At 34.8% G+C, this 18,035-nt stretch overlaps 1 protein-coding gene across 1 annotated transcript in view; it reads right to left on the reverse strand.

Moving 5' to 3' along the window:
* The window catches only part of STXBP5 (syntaxin binding protein 5 (tomosyn)), a 100,846-nt gene that overhangs the window by 28,841 nt on the left and 53,970 nt on the right, over nucleotides 1–18,035 (reverse strand). Inside the window, exons 9-17 of the mRNA XM_009999976.1 lie at nucleotides 14,356–14,510; nucleotides 13,241–13,313; nucleotides 10,876–11,023; nucleotides 10,416–10,483; nucleotides 9,315–9,355; nucleotides 6,462–6,682; nucleotides 5,259–5,437; nucleotides 3,288–3,413; nucleotides 2,653–2,804 (exon numbers count right to left, since the gene is read on the reverse strand). Coding sequence (XP_009998278.1) covers nucleotides 2,653–2,804; nucleotides 3,288–3,413; nucleotides 5,259–5,437; nucleotides 6,462–6,682; nucleotides 9,315–9,355; nucleotides 10,416–10,483; nucleotides 10,876–11,023; nucleotides 13,241–13,313; nucleotides 14,356–14,510 — 1,163 coding nt within the window. The remainder of the gene's footprint in view (nucleotides 1–2,652; nucleotides 2,805–3,287; nucleotides 3,414–5,258; nucleotides 5,438–6,461; nucleotides 6,683–9,314; nucleotides 9,356–10,415; nucleotides 10,484–10,875; nucleotides 11,024–13,240; nucleotides 13,314–14,355; nucleotides 14,511–18,035) is intronic.

The following is an 18,035-nucleotide window of genomic DNA, read 5'->3' on the forward strand; positions in this document are numbered from 1 at the left end:
ACTTGTTTTAACCTATTCTTAAATTAAATAGTCCAGTAAATCCAGCTTTTATGATGTCGGCTTCAGAAACCAGTTTGGGGACTTTGCCCATATTTGTTTCCCTTAAAAATAACAGATCAGTGGCAAATCCTGGTTTTCTATTCTGGTATCATCTTAAGGTGGAGGCCGTTCTTCTACACCTCGTTCTCTTTCTCCTTTGACAGCAGAGGTTTGAAGACTATACAGAAAGCAGTATTTGGCTATTGAGCCTACTCTCTTTGAAAAGTTGGGGTTTTTTGTGTGTTTGGTTTTTTGGGGGTTTTTTTGTGTTTGTGGGTTTTTTGTTTTTTTTTTTAAGTTCAGTTCACTCTTCTCTTAGTTTAGTTTTATTGTACTCTCCTTCATTAAAAAGTGGGGTGATTACCTACCTCTGCCCAAGAGCTGGAGAAAACTGGCATCCTAGGGAAAGGAACAATGTTATCCTTTTAAAAAAATCAGCTTTACTTTCTCCAAATTCTTTAATGCTGTGAATGATGGATTAAGTCAAAGAAGCCCTTAGGTAAATCATGGTTCTCTGATGGGTTCCCTCCCTCACACAGGCACCTGAACTTGAGAAAACTGCTTGAAAACCCCACGGGGCTGTGCAATACACAGACACCTCAATTCAATCCCTACAACATCTTTGCACAGTAAATTTTCATTTGTAATAGAAAAATCTGTCTTTTACAATGTAAAAAAATCTAATACTAGAGTTCTGAAGCTTTTTCTGCCTGAAAGAGGACCAAGTAAGGGAAGCTTAAAGCCTCAGATGTTGAAACAATTGGCAAGATTTTGGTAAGATCTTAGGTCTGTAGACATCAGCAACTTCTAAGACAGGATCTGCTTTTGATTTTTATATTTATATAAAAATATAAAACACAGAGAATATTATTATTTATTTTTTTCCCCTTCAAGTTTCTCTTAAAGATGCCATGAACGAGAAACACAGTAGATGCGTGATGGATTAAAACCAGTTTCTGAAAGTAAAACAACTACTTAAAATGGACTAACAAATATTTACAGTGAGTGAACAATTAAAATTCGGATGTTAAAAAATATTTTATTGCCATGAGATGACTTACTTATATAAGAGGTGCGAAGCTTTTTCACAGACTCTGAATATAAGTTAGAAAGGCCGCACATGCAAGAAGCCACAGTCAGCATTCCTTTATGAAGCGATGAGAAAAGGAAAGATGGAGACACTAACAGTACATTTAAGACAGAAAAGCCAGCAGAGTAACTTGTATAACCAGGTTTATAAAATGCTCTTGCCATGCAGATTGTTAGTATTAAAATGTAAAATAAAAAGGACATATTATTTAATGTAAGAGTTGCATTGGTGAAGAAACAGGACTTAATTCATGAACACCTCAGAGACAGAGTTCTAACTCAGTTACACAGATCCAATACATTAAAATGAGAAATGCAAAGAAAGCAAAGCAAGTAATATTTAAACTCTAAAAGGCAGTTTACAATCTAAATGCATGAAGCAGAATTTAAGTCAATTTAACACAGTCAATCAGTAAAGATATTTCTCTCCTTCTTAAAAAATATTTTTTAAAATAAAGTTTGTTTGGTTTTTTTAGAAGAAAATATTTTATCTGACTGGAAACCGACTGCATATATTCTTCTCTACATTCATTATTTAGACCAGTTTCCTCAGCTGAAATAAGATGACTGGTGCTAACTGGATCTTTATCAAACAAATCATATACTATAACATATCTTAGAACATCTATTTCAATTTGAACAAAATATTACCTAAAGAACTTACCTGGTCTTTGTTCTGGATCTCTTAAAATAAAGCAATCAACACTAAAGCATGTTTTATAAAATTTTATTTCCTATTGAAAAATAATTACTTGAGGCAGTGGTGACATTTATTCTGTATTTAGACATGGTCCTAATCAACTTAAGAGTATCCACTACATGATAAGGAGAAGAATTAAAAAATATGGAATTTTTCTTTTGGCAATAAAATAGCTTAGCATTTTGACTGAAAAGTCACTTTCTTCCTCAGCTTCTTCTTCAGTACATTTTTCAAAGTCCTTTTCTTCAAAAAAGGTTTATTTTAAGTTTGTATTGGGAAGTTTATTTGGTTCATTTAAATCAAAGGCTTCCTCTCAAGCATAATGTAACAGCATACACAACATAACACACTTTAGCTGATCAGGGACATTTCTAGTCAAAGTTAAAAATTGGAAGCCATAAGGTACCAGCAGACACTCTGGCCATCTGCAAACATTAATAGGCTTATACAGGCATGCTATATGGGCACTAGGTTTATCAGAAACTTCATGCTGCGTTATTAAGTTAAAATCTTCTAAACTGCGTAAATCCATTGTATGTTTTTACTTAAATCTCTTCACACAGATACTGTTTTCCCATCTGCTTTTTCTTTAAATATACAATCCACTGAAAAATGGTATCAAGCATCAGCAGACTCCACTGAGGAACAGTTTTGAAGGGAACATGAAGTAACAAACCTGCAATACTGACATTAGAGACAGATGAAGAACAAAGGATGAGAACACAATGGAGAAAAGTATGATTGTATTCAAAGGATATACATTAATAGCCAGATAAGCTCAGGAGAAAGGCACAGCTTTCTAAAACAAGTACTGGGTTACTCACCTCCAGATGGTTGCCGATTTTTCCGGGGAGATCGTGGCTCTCTACGATAAGGATCATTGGAGCCATAGAGTTCAATAGTGCCTAGATTCAAGAGCACTGTCTTCTGGAGGTAATCAACCATGGCAATACCATTACAATTTCCAAAAACTACACTGGAGAAAGAGAAGGGAAAGGAAAGACAGTGCTAATGAAATGTTGGTAAAGTTTCACAGTGGTATTATTTGTTGTTCAGCCTTTTGAGACTTCCTATTTTTTATGAATTATTCTACATTATGCATATTTATAAATTACTCTTTTAGAATGCAGTATTGTTGAATCCTTTTGTAAAAACACATGACACTGAGTAGAACAGATCACTGTCACTGTACCTACCAACCTATCTGAGAGAGCCTTAAATGACATTTAGTCTTGGCAGTAGTGCCAGGTGAGGAAGAGCAATGCTGATTTGTTTCTGATGTTAGCATCACCAAGATCTTCTATGACCTAGAAGAAATTATCTTTTAAGCACAGAAGACTAATTGTCTCTGTTGTGTTGCTGTGCAGTTAATGTGAACATCTGCGGAGACTTAATTTTTAACAGGTAATTTTAAACCATTTTTATAGAATAAAGAAAAAAATGTGTAGAATATACTTACAGGCCGTACGCTGAATTGACTGCTAAGCTGGTTATCTGTTGAGGAGGTTCTCCACTCACCCACACTAGCTGGATAACCAGCTCAATTTGGTAGCCTGGAGACTGCTTAAGAGGAGAATTTTTAACTCTGCAATATAAACAAAACATGGTATCTTGCAATGATTCTCCACAGTCTCCATTCTTTCCTTATAAGCTCAGAATTCACACTTTAAGAAGTTGGAAAATCGCAAAAAAACCCCAAACAACAAACCACAAAACCATAGAAACAACCAGAAAAAACCAAAACACTTCGAAACTGGTCATCCACTTCTTTTAGGGCCCATTTGATTCATTACTTAATTGAAATTTAATTGAGCAATGATCTGAAAGACTTCATTTCTCTCCTCTTCAATGCAAGGCATAACAGCTTTAACATGTCATATTGTCTTGAATAAAGGCTTTCAGTGTCTAAGAGGAAGGTGTTATCCATTCATTTCAGAGTTACCAGAAGAATTCTAATTTAGAAAATGCTATGGGGTGAGGGGTGCATATGGAAGAAGGATACTGAAAAGGAAAAGGGAAGCACAGTGTAGTGAGACAAATGCAAACAAAAAGCTTCAGTAACAAAAATTTTGAAACTCATGATACGGTGGAAGATAAATGAAAACCAGGTACATTTTTGTAATGGCAGACCAGTCTGTGGAATGAACCTAGGAATGGAGAAACTGAAATTCCTGGAAAGATATTTTTTTTTGCATACTAAGCAACAAACTTATGAATGCTATGCAGAAATTATTAGGTCTTTCATCTTTCAAGCTGAAAAAAGTTACACAAAACACAAGATCCTCTGGCTCCTCAATTCCTCTTATTTTAATCATTCATTCTCATCAATGCATGTGTTGGTTTTCCAGCATTTTAGAAAAAGTCAGAATTTTACAATTTTTCTACTCTATCCAGTGTTCTTTATAAAGACACTTCTTGAACTCAGTACAACCAATAAGATGAAAACTCCCACTTAGAGAAAATACCCCAATAGGGTTAGTTATTTTCTGGATGGACTCACGCAAAGAATTAAAATCGAAGTTGGTACCTTAAAACATTAGAAAACAAAAAGTACATGTATATCTTAACTTTAGATCTAAAAATGAGGTTCAATGCACATTCCTCAAGGAAAAGGTGATGGTCCAGAGGCCTCATTACGCAGGATTGTAGAATAATAAAAAAAATAATAAAAAGACTTTCTCAAATTAGTAAAAGTTCACACATGTAGAACCTTAAGGAAAAAACTCCCAATTTAAAAAATCTGAAAATTGGTCAAAAATCTACACTGCAAGAGCTATGAGGCATCATGAGAAATTAGAATCCATGAGAAAGGGACATTAATTTAATTCTGTTTCCTGTTCCCAAAACACAAAGCAGCTCCCTTGGACAGTTATGAGAAAGAGAGAAAAAAAAAAAAAAAAAAAAAAAGCAGCCTGAAGAAACTTACCCTACAGTTAGTTATTTTAAAGTATTTTATTGCTTTTGGTTTGGCTCTAAAATCCTACTGCTCTGGAAAACTAACAGGTGAAATATATTCAGACATACTTAGCCTAAAGTTGAGGAAAGCCACAAAACACTAAGTAGTCTATTAATTTCAATGGAAAATAAAATTTCAAACTATATTTCTGCCATTGAAAATATTAATCTAAAGCATGAGCACCTATAGCTATATAGCATCTATGCCAAAGTGTCCTAAAGCAGGCAGCAGTCATAAGGTAAGAATTTGCAGATTTCTTTTTTTTTTTTTAATCAGTTTATAAAGCTTAAAGAAACTTGAGATGCAGTATTAATTTCGTAAAGGACAATACAACTTCCAGATAGTAGGAAAACCTTGCTCTAAGAAATGAAATGTTGTCACTCACTCTGACATTTCAGTAATAATATCAAAGTGCATATATTATCACATATTCAGGTAAAGTTTCATGTTCAAAATATAACAGAATATACTTACTTTAAACATGGGACATTATCACGAAGTCCATCAGACGAACTGCTACTAGTAGATGGATGAGACTGGGGAACAATGGATTGAGGATTGGAACCTGTGCCTGGAGTTGGTAAAGGAGGCACCTGCTCACCATCTGGAGATTCAACATCATTTATTTCATACAACAGACGTACTTCCAGCATCTGTAAATTAAAGTGAAAAAATATCAGTAAACTGCCCTTCAGAAGACTAGATATTAAATAAATGAAGTGCAACTGAAGGTACTAGTGATGAAAGACAGATGAAAGAGTGGATGTCACTTTTAAAAAATAACAGTAGTTTAATGAACAGTGTAAACTAAACACGGACATGTAGTCTTCAGAAATAGTCACACTAACTACTACAGGCTGAATGTATGAAGATTGCTTAAACTTGAAAGCTCAACATATTTCCCAATATTTAAAATTTTGTTCATTTATATTGCAAAGAAATAAAATAATGGATACCAGACTCATTGAATTATCATTCCATGCTCATAGTAAATTCTCAGTTATGAAGATTATTTGTTTTATGTAGCTCAAAAATGCTAAAACTAAGAAGAGCTGAAGGCATATAGACAGTTACACTTAATACTGTACACATATGACTTAGCCCAATGTCTGATGTTGCATTGAAATATACTATAAGCTTTAGAGTTTATAATGATTTCAGGTTTCTTTCTGTTGGATCTATCAGTATTAAGTGTAGTGCAGTGTAAATAAAGTTTTCTACTGTTTTATTCTCATAATCTGCCAAGTAGAACTTAATTAATGGACTGAAATAAATAATTTTTTAAAACATTCCTAGTACTGAAGGACAGTTTGCTAGGAGATAATTTGTAAAAAACAATTTAAAAAAACTTATTTCCTCAGACAGGAATGTACTTGTATGTAAGTATACACCATAAGGAAAAAGATATGCCTTATATCCTTGAACTGAGACTTATCTGAAGAGGGCAGAATAAGAGTAAGGAAAAAGAAAAAAATCAACAAAAAACTAACTCCATTATGACTTTATAATGAAACAGATTCAAGTTTGCTTTCAGCTCATACATTCACATAAGCAAAGTTTCATTTATGTGTCCAATTTAGTATTTTACTAATAACATGAAAGACAATTAATAAGTAAATTGCTACAACAATCTTACAGCTAAACCCTACGAAGTTAAAAAATGGTTATACTAATTACCGGAATTACTTCTGTCGTCACTTCCTGCTTGCTGAATCTGTAAATAATGACATGTGCAGAAACTCCAGCTATGCACAGCATTCTACTTTCTGGACACCATGAGATGATTTGAATAGCATATGGATCTTCATCTACTATATCTGTGTTTGGTCTGTCATCTTTATTCCGTGATTTTTCAAATACTTTGGCTGTTTTTAGCTTATAGAGTACTTGCAGCGTTACTAGGAACAAGCCAAAAGAAGTAATAATTAGTTTTGATCTAAACAGATTTTTTGTTATTTTTTTAATTTTATAAACTCTTCACAGATAAAGCCACTATATTCAAGAAAAGAAGGCAGAGTAGAAGCACTGGATATCTGTGTTGACATACCACTTGCCCAAAGCAGGATCCTTTAGTTTGAAAACAAACAATAAATCCTAAACAACGCTCCTTCTGAGAGATAAACTTCAGTTATAAACTAAGCCCTCACAGCTTCTCAAGGCTTAACTACACTTAGGGATCTCTTTATAACAACAACATCTAGCCACATGTGCCACACATGCTATACCCACAACTTAAGCCTAGCTATGGCAGAGAAAGCAAAACATCTTTCCTTTCTCCTTACAGTATTTCAAGTCCATGGCCTCTCATTTGCCTTCTCAGACTTAACATCACCAGTTCCTCCCATTATTTTGTCCCGTCTGATCATTCAAAAGCGCTGTGCTCTTACCTGTCAGCATTTTCATGACAGCCTGTTTCCTAGAACTGTCCTAGCAAGGCCTTGCTAGTTTAACATCATGAAAGAATTACTCCATGTTGGTTTTACAGATATTTCCACTTATTTATCCCAATGTTTTTTTCTGTGTGTGACAATGACACTGCAATCCATTAGATCTCCAATTTTTTTTCCAGAACATCATTTCTAAGTGTAAATCATTGCTCCTCTATACAACTAAGTTATCTTGGACACTATTCAAGAATTAGCAACTTCATTCTCAATTGTAATTCTTAGTCTTTCTTATATTTTCTTTCAACTATCTTGGTTTTGCTTTCAAACTTAATATTCTCTAGTCAATTACCCAAATAAATACTACAAATACTAATCATAAATCTAGGAAAACTTAATTTATAGCACACTTTTCTCCCCTTACAGATTTCAGTGATTTTTACCTGAATTACACTTCCCTAGTTCATCTGTAAGACTGTGCTATTAAAGAGATTAAAGTTTTTAAATCAAAATACACAATACTTGCAGTTTCTCCCTTAACAGGTTTATTTATCTTTTTCATAAAGAAACAGGATCTCCTTTTGACAGATACTGAACAGAATTCAGCATCTTCTCTTCTATGCCAAAGAGAATTTTTAGGCATACAGAAACAATCAGTTCTTTGTTTCCATCCCCCCTTTCAGGTTCCACCCCCATCCCAAACTGAAATTAAAGACCTATAACACTCCAAATACTCCTCCTCCCAGTTTTTAAACATATACATTGCATCTGTTCCATCCCACACCTACACACGCCTTAGCATTTTGGAATCTCACCAGTGTTCCACAAGTTTTCAAAGACAAATGAGAACTATTCCAAGATGTCTTTAGACAGCTTTTTAAGTACCAGGAGTAAGGTCAGAACTAGATTAATTAAAACATCTAACTCTGTATAGTCCATTCTAAATTGAATTCTTATGTATTTCTCACTGATAGCTGTGTAGATCATCAGATGCAAGTAACTCTTTAACTGAAGAGAAATGTAAGAGTATCACTCTTCAGGCCTGTTCATTATTCCACCAAAGAGAAGTGTTTTTATTTCACTGTTCTACTGCCTTTCTTCACAAATGTCTAGATAATTTTATTAGCACAAACTACTACTGGTTCAAATTCTCTTTTTTAGATACTGTAAGTTTATGGGGAGCTGATGTCTCATAAGCACATGCCTCTGTCCTGTCTAAAAAGTCAGAAGTAACTTATTGAAAGTCACCCCCAGGGATGCAATTCTGCCCCTCTACTCTGCTCTGGTCAGAAGCCACCTGGAATATTGTGTACAGTTCTGGTGCCCTCAGCACAAGAAAGCTATAGACCTGTTGGAAAGGGTCCAGATAAGGGCCACCAAGATGATCAAAGAACTGGAGCACCTCTGCTATGAAGACAGGCTGAGAGAGTTGGGGTTGTTCAGCCTAGAGAAGAGAAGGCTCTGAGGAGACCTTATAGCACCTTCCAGTACTTGAAAGGGGCCTACAGGAAAGTTGGGGAGGGGCTTTTCATCAGAGAAGATAGTGATAGAACAAGAGATAATGGTTTTAAACTGAGTGAGGGGAGATTTAGGTTAGGTATCAGGAAGAAATTCTTCACTATAAGGGCAGTGAGGAACTGGAATGGCTTGCCCAAGGAGGTTGTTGCTGTCCTATCCTGGAGGTTTTTAAGACCAGGTTGGAGGAGGTTTTGTGCAACCTGGTCTAGTGGTAGGGTTCCCTGATCATGACAAGGGGGTTGGAACTTGATCTCTAAATCCAACCTCAAGGATTCTATGATTCTATTCATTGTACTAAAAAGGAATGCATTTCCTTTCATGCATCTCTATCCTCAATAATGTGTTTCTGAAGGTATGTCTCAAAAATCTTCGAACTCTTCCATTATAGCTGGCCCTTGAACTTCCAGTGCATTGTCACTAAAACACTGGTGGTAAAAACACTGTAACAACTAAGAAGTAATGTTAATTGTATTTAATACTAAATGAAAGTTTCCTATGGAACTACTGACTCTACATGAGGCAGGAAACAATGAGAATGACTAGTCTGTAATTACATTCCATTAGAGAAATCAGTAAGTTTAGAAAACTCTTACTACACAGGAAAAAAAATCTCTATTGAAACACTTACTTGCTGACGCATCCCAAAACTTGATTGACCCATCAGCATGCCTATGAAATATTAAAAAATTAATAAGATGGTAAAATGGTTAGCTGGAATGTTAGAAAACTGCCACAGATTAGAAAATGAATGGTTAACATTCTATTTTTATTAGTATTCTTAGTGACACTATTTTCACAATTTATTGGAAACCAATATTTTACAAACATGCCCCCCAAAGACTCTGGACAGAAGGGATTAAAAAAACACTTGGAGGCTACCTCCCTGAAATTCCACTTCATTGATTTATAATTTCAAATACTGATTTCAGTTACCTGCATTTCCCATAAGCAGTCTGATATACCTTACCATTTGTTGTTAGAAAATGCCCTTTACTTGGAATGACACTTTTAAAGGAGATGCCTAAACATACTGCATTTCAGTGTATATGAGTCACTTAACTTGCTTATTTATCTTTGAAACTGAGAATCAGATGACTACATTTTTTCAGGACTGTCTCTCAAAGTTCCTGCAATGTGTAGCATACAGTGACAGTAAAACTCAATAGGGCTAATGGGCTGTTATAAAGAAAACTTCAGCAGTGCTCTTGCTTTCAGTTATGTCCTGCACAGTTAAAATTTCAATTCTGTTTATGCTCCTTGGAGCAGTACTAGAAGGATCAGTCTCACAGGAGAGATCAAAATGAAGATATTTAAAGTTTTGGTTATCCTTCTTCAAATTTAAAACTTGGCTTCCCTTTGAGAATTGAACTCAGTAACTATTTAATGGACTCCCTGTGCTTTAAAATACTGATCATGTATTCCTCAAAAGTTAAAGAATAGAAGACTCATCAAGTATACACTGAAAGCCAGCAGACATAATCACAATACCACACAATAATAATCGCTGTAACACATGTACTATCATTTTCTTCCTACCTACTTTTCCATAATTTTGCTTTACTTTCTTGCTAATGCCTCAAGAAGATACGTAAATGACTTGTATGGTGAACATAATTTCTTTAATCATCCAAACCACTCATAGTACATAGTTTTCCATATGAGGAACAAAATATTCTCACCTCTATTCAATCAGCTTAGGAAGTTACAATCACACTGTGGTGTCACTTACCCTGTAATAATTATCTCTGGATAGCTCTGAGTGATTAAACCCCAGTTGCCTCCACTGATAGGCCATTCCTGGAAGATCAACAAATACACTGAGGAAGAAAATATCATAGAGTACAAAACTAAGCCACTGAAATTCCTGCACATACTGCAGATTCCAGTGTTTCACATGGCTTGAAAAAGTAAATAGACATACCCATTGCAAAGAAAAAATTCAACAAGGGCTATACACATCACCCCTGCTCCAGAAGTCCAGAAGCCCCCAGGGATGTGACACATGAGGAAAGCATGACTATAGGTTTGACATCAGCTATACCCTCCCTAGACACCTGCTATTAGCTACCGTCTAGGACAGCATGAGTCAGATGGAGCTTTGGTCTTAGTATGGCCATGTCTAACATTGCTCAGAGCTGTTGATTTTCAGTATTTTCAAACACATATAACACAGATACTAGATGCTATACCTTCTTACTGTATCCTTGACGTTTCTGTCGAGCACCAACTGAATAGAGTGCAGGTATGAGGTCCACAGGACAATCAGCAAAATATTCACAACACGTAACCGGAGACTCATGTATAGTCAAAGGATAGGGATTCTCAAATATAGGGTACCTTTAAGAGATGAAAGGAGAAGACTGTTGATCTAGGAACAATTTTTATTTTTTTTTAATACAGAATACAAGTACAACACTAAAGACTAAGGTTGCATTTTTTTGCATAGAGAAAAATTAGATGTATCAAATCAGATTATGAACAAATACAATACGCAACTTCACTGCTCATCCAAGTACACTATCAAGGTACTGTAGTACTCCCAACAGAACCTTAAGTTTGTATTGTTTCTAGAGCACTGCTATTCCCTATAGTTCAATATTTTTAGAAGTTAACTATTTTAATGGCTTGTGAAATAAATGGCGTCATCGAGTCCTAATTGTAGCAATGTGGAGCTATGAATTTATTTCTAAGTCTGCAGTCTGTTCTTCCAGGGAGAATGATAAGAAGGCTCCACTTCTCACTTGGTATTACTACACTGTTCTTAGCAAGTTGTCCAGGACTTTACCTTTCTGCAACTTGAAAATTACTTTCTGAAAGATACAGATAGCAACACTCAGTTACCAATTAGATGCAAACATCCATGAATATACTCCCCACCACTACCTCCATCGGTAAAGTGACAGCTTTAATGAGGAAATAAACCAATAATAATAAAAACCAGAGGTAAATATGTGTTCAAATAATATTTAACCCCAGAGAAATGCATCTATGCATGTGCTTAGAGGTGAAAAGGGACACAACTTCTCAGCCCTTCTAAAGGAAAAATGAGCAGCAACAGATGAAAGCATTCTACATACCAATAATGTTTTACAGAGCTATCTGAAAAGCTAAAATAATCCTCTAAAGATTGAATGAAAAAGGGGCTTAATTTTAACAAAATATAATCCATATGACGACACAGGGCAAAAGCAGAACTCATGTAGCAAAAAAAAAATCTAGTAATTTTGTTGCATTTTTCAGATGTGAAACAATTAATACTGTGCAAATGTAACATGACAAAGACCATTGTAATTCTTCTAAAAACATAACTGCTGAAGTTTTTTTAACATTAAAGGGAACAAGCCTTAACATAACTTCAAATTTCAGTGATTACTTCACTTAAGAAAAAAGTTTGTACAAGGCCTTTTCTTTCAAGCTTATTAAAAAGTTTTTATTAAAACTTTCCACATATGAATGTTGGAAGCTCAATGCCAAGCCTTTTCTTTCAAGCTTATTATTATTATTATTATTCCACATATGAATGTTGGAAGCTCAATGCCATTGGTATATCAGAAACAAGTCTGGATACAGCACACAGCCATGTAACATTGGAAAAATCTGAATTGAATTGCTAAGTACCTGCAGAGACAACAGGACTACACTTGATCTTTGTCCAAATTTGAGAGAATCTTCATTATCTAAGGTATCAACACTGACTTTAAGGATACATATTTACACATTTTTGTTTCACCCTAGAAAGAAGTTTTTTGCAATAATTTTTTTTTCTTTGTTGACAATTGGTGATTTTTAATCAGGAACACTAAAAAGTGTTCCTCCACTAACACCTGAATAGTTAGTTGTTACTGCCAATACTAATTTGAAATCCCTTGGTTGAAAAAAAAAGAAAAAAGGTTGGATCCAGAATTTGTAATTGTCATCTAGTAAGAGTATACGGACTGTTCCATGAACAAAGGAAGAAGAGGCTCAAAATGTCTTATCCAAGTATTAGTAGTGAAAACTCTAATAGCATGCGGCTTTTAATCAACTTCATACCACAGCAGCAAAACAGGAGGTAGATGTTACCACTCTGATTTTATGTGCATATTTGTTGCATGAGTTGCTATCTGTATCACTTAAAGTAATTAATTTGGCAATAAAATGAGCAAATCTTCATGTGATGACAACAATACAGTGCCAGACAAAATTATGTGCCTTATCTGAACAGCTGTTTTACTTGCTACCCTCCCCAAACTTCCAAGCTCCCCTTACAGCACTAAGTAATCAACTTCAAAATAAACAGTGATAATTAAAAACCAGCAGTGATCTATGAGGAATTTCTGTCAGTCGATCAAGTCTCAAAAAAATCACATAATATTCTACTAATCTACTATATACTAACTTGAGAAAAGCTGATCTATAAGGATTCCCAGTTCTGCTGAAGAAACTTTATATTCAACATTCAAAAGTTTATGTTCTGGACAGGGAGGTATTATGGTAGATTAAAAAAGGCTACAGACCAGAACAACAGGATGATCACTGCAGCTAACCATTAAAAGGATTACACAAGCTGCTTACCCATTTTGTGCAAGGTCAATAAGAACTAAGTCCTTTTCGAGGAGAACAACTACAGCATATGGTTCCTGAAAGTCTGAAAACAATAAAGAAAATAGTTATTTACTGGTAAGCACAGTTCTTGCATGCACAGCCTCAAGTATGTGATTAGTCCTGGCACTCCAGCAGTCAACAGTAGAAAAGCCACTTAGATGACTATAGTTTCTGAATCTATTTCATATGCTCATCCTTCTGAATATCCCAAGTTTGTGAAAGTCCCAATCTCCCTTTAATCCAAAAGTCTAAATTCTAATTGCTAGAATTCATTAAACAGCTCAAATAACAGGAAAAGGAACTTGTATATGCAGTATTTTTGAGAAAGAGCCAATTACTGAACAATAACATCCTGTCACCCCAAAACTGCTTTTCCTCATATTCAGCACAGTTTAAATTCTAATTGCTTATAAAACAAATTGAAAGACAGCAGACTTGGCACTAAAATAAGAAAATTGAAGGAATTTCCAAAGTTCATCTTGTCCTCTTCAGCCTCCAAATTCTGAGCTAAGCAGTTTTACATACTATAATGGAAGTTGACAGCTAAAAACATTGCAATTATCAGCAATACAACATTATTAGTCTGGGACAACTACCTAAACTATAATAAAAAAACCCCAAGAACCTTCTGCAGAAGGGAGAATACAAGTTAGTGATAAACTTCCTGTGAGTATTGGCATTAATGAAAGTTACAAGTACTATACAAATGCTAATCAAGATTTAGCATTGACTGGAAAGGTCTTACATGCCCAAATAAACACTGTTGAACACATCTGCTGCAGTAACTACAGCCTAAAACTATAATGCTACTTTTTGTCTGCAGATGCTTTTGGGATTAAAAAGAGAAAAAACATGCAACCAGTAATCAGCATTCTTCTAGAAGCAAAATGGGTTTTATAATAAACTATTCTATTATGATGATTTGCAAAGTAGAACATACTTATGACAATAGGGATAACAGATGTTGCTGCTTCAGTCTGATCCCCAGAGATAAAACAGAAAGACCATAGTAAAGAATATTCTGATGGGATAAAGCTCCAGAGAAAAGAGGTTGAAGTATTGAGATAATTCTTTACAGAGCCTACCATTAGGATATGGTGTTTCACAGAGGGTTAGAAAGTCAACAATAGAATAATCCATTTCTAGCACAGCAGTACTCTTCCCATGCATAACTGTTAAACAGGGTCTTCTTCCTACAGTGTCATATGACAAGCCTCCTGAGAGAATGATGAAAGGCTCCCTGGAATAAAGCAGAGGCATTTACGATCAAACCAAGATAACACATTAAAAGAGATTGGGCAAGGTTTTGTAACCTTGTGAGAAAGTTCAATGAGGTATCATGAAGCGGAGATACATTAAGAATAATGCAAACCAGCTCTCCATGCAACGTGTAGCTTGGGTATGTGTTTCAAAGCATAAAACACAAAAGTTAGGAAACTAAACCTCAAGTCAGTCATCTCTTAAAAACCTTATGTTAAATAAGCAATATAGAACAAATCTTTACAACTGTTTGCCAAGATAGGATTTTTATTTTCTTAAACTTTAAATTTTTTTTCTTTTCCACTGAACTGCAGATTCTGATTTGACAAGAGTCCCATTTAGCCATAATATAAACATACCAGCAAGATCAGGAAAAAACAGCCCCATTTACTTTCTGTAGAGAATCACCCTTGAATTTGAAGGAAGAACAATTCGCAAAAAAGTATCAAGTAATTTTCGGTCACAATAATAACTGTCTTAGTGAAGCAAGAAGCTGCTTGACAAGCTTTAAAGCCCTAACATCTTTTAAGAAGCACGAACATAAATAAATGCCCTTACTTTTCTTATCACACATTTACTTCAGACATTTTATCCGTTCTTCCCCACACCACTATGCACCAAATTCAAGGAACTAAATTTTTTTTCAACTCTTTACAGAAACATGTATTTAAATACATACACATTTTCTCCAATATGCTCATAACATAGTTTAGGATTTCATTAATTGAAAAAAAAACCAAAACAACAATATATTTTTTACTAGGTACTTTCTTCTTTCTCAATTATCAAAAGTCATCACTAACTTCAATAGTGTTTATGTTTAAAGCAGAGCATAATATTTTTAAAGAGCAGACTGAGTGTTTACAAATACAAAGCTCAAGAAATTTCACCCATTACTGACTATTGCTTCCAACTTGACGTTATATTTCTGGAGGGAAAACAGGCACTTACAAGTGTGAAATTTGCCTGATCTACTTTTGTGCTCACTTCAGGTAGAAATCCTTCCCCTTAAATCTACCCAGGAAGCAGTTTATATGTCAGTACCTGGAGAAAATTTGTAGAGAAACAAGCCATCCTGACATGTTATGAAAAAGAGGCAGAAGAGATCTTTTATTTTTTGTCATTTCCTCTAGCACCATCTTTCCCATGCTGCCTAAATCACTTTCACTAGTTAGCATATGAAACAAACATGACAGATCATGTACATCTTTCTTCCTGAAAACTGTGTATAAAGGGTGCAGTTCATGTACATGATGCCCTTCATCAGTTTAAGGCTTGGCTGAAATGTGCTTTGCCTTTGTAGCATTGAAGGCAAAGTTGACTAAGGTAAGCTTGCAGTTTTTACAACTATTTCACAATCTGCCTGATCCTTCAGAAAGCTCTGTGACTGAAGAGCTGAGAGGATCAGAGTTCTGCTGTCTGAGGAAGAGATCTAATGTCCATGAACTAGACCATGGGTCCACTGAGTTCAATACCCTGCCTCCAAGAGTAACTAAAAGTCTATTTATAGAAAAGCATTAAGTTTTCTCCAAGTTTTAATTTAATCTCGACTATTCATATTCGAACTTCAGACAATCTGCTATGGTTATGTACTTGAATTAATTTCAGGAAATTGACAAACTTTAGTTTAACCTGGTATTTTCAGGATGTTAATAAAGAAAAAAAAAACCTACTGGTGTGATGTACCTGCAGTATTTAATTGAGCTGGAATGATTTATTGCAATATTTTTTGTCTACACAAAATATTATTTTTTTTTTAAACAATAATGCTGCCAAGACAATTTGCAGTAACTATTAGACTTCTGAGTTCACCAGAATCAACTAACAATAAAAAAAGTGACAAATTTCAGTTTCTAGGTTTCGTACATCACTATAAGAGCTGCATCCTGTTTTTACTTCTCAAGGTAAACAGATTGCTTTGGGCAGGCTTGCCAGAGCCTGTATACTTATGAAGCAAAGAATGGAAGAGCTAAGAATAGATTACATGGATCTGTCACATGGATTTTTCACAGATGAATCAAAGATTAAAGTTTACCTTTGTCTGCCAGAAAGACTAATACAGGTTTGTGTATGAACTTTGCATATTTCCTTGAAACCCTGGATTTACCATGAACACAAGCTGTGCATTTTCTAATTAAATATCTAGTGTTGTCCTTTAGTTGTGATACGTACGAAAAGGGTTAGTGTACACGAATGTGAAATAAAAATGCATAATTTAAAAACTAAGAATTTTAAGAAAAATTAAGAAAATTGTATTTTTCATACTAGAAGAGGTTGATCCAACTTTACATTTTAGCTACCTGAAAAAATTGGAAACACTTAACAAAAAGCAGGGCTCAGTTCTTAAGATAATTGCTATACAGCATTTTTAGCAGCTGTTAAACAGATTCTTCTTTGAAACAGTTCTGCCTCAGCAGGTTTGGAAACAATCCCTTTACCTTAATTTCCTCAACAGTTAAATTTGTAAGATCACCTGGAGAACACAATTAAGAAGTCATTACAAGTGGGGAAATGTTTCACAGAAAATAATTTCAGAAAACAAAGAATTAGGTCTTGCAGTATATGAAAACATTAATAATAATAATAATAAATATAATAATGATAATAACAACAAGAACTGGGAAGTGAGTGGTTCACTACCCTAGAAGATGTTTCTGCTCAATTTTAGAAGCAAACTGTCAATGTCAGCCAATTTCTGACTATCTGGATGTGACAGAAAACAGTATATACAGAATTCAGGCCATTGGTACTAGCTGGCTTACTTTTCAAATCATGGGTGAATTTGTTCCTAAGTTAATCTCTAGTAAAGGTGGAAAAGGTTAGTTTAGTTTAAGACTGGGTATCTTGTGCTAATGAAGATAAATTACTAATTAATTTTGGGAAGTGTGCTGTTGAGCCAAGAAACTCACACAACAAAACAGTACTATTCAAACCATATTATCAGATCAAAAACTTTAACATACATGGAAACCTCATTTTTATTGTAACCTCTGGGTACCAATCATATACATTCACCTTGCTAAGAGGTGCTGCTCTATTCTTAGTCAGTGACAGCTGCGTTAGCTATCAAGACAATACCCTTTTTGATTATGTCTTATGGGAAGCCTTTGAGCTGTAACTTCTTTTACACAAAGCTCTACTAGTGAAGAATAAGCTTGGGCAATTTTACCATAATACTAATATTGACCAGCATAAATACTATATGGGACTGAAGCTGGAAGGGTTGATAATGGCATTAGGAAGCTCAAGAACTTCTCTATGTTCACTTTTAATAGAAAGGTATGCATAAAAGGCAACATGGAAACCTATTCAGCAAGCCCAAAAGGTAACTGGTTCCACCTTTGGAACTCACAGCTTCACAAATGGAGTATTTTATGTGAACTTAAATGGCTGAAGAATAATGACACTGTGATCTGGGACTGGAAAGTCATCCTAATTTGCTTAAGGAATATACAAAAAAACTTGCCTTTTTTGAGCCCCTGCCCCAGGTACAGGAGGACTATCA

The sequence above is a fragment of the Chaetura pelagica genome, unplaced genomic scaffold (genome assembly GCF_000747805.2).
Source record: "Chaetura pelagica isolate M959 unplaced genomic scaffold, ChaPel_1.0 scaffold135, whole genome shotgun sequence".
In the NCBI taxonomy this organism is placed as follows: Eukaryota; Metazoa; Chordata; class Aves; order Apodiformes; family Apodidae; genus Chaetura; species Chaetura pelagica.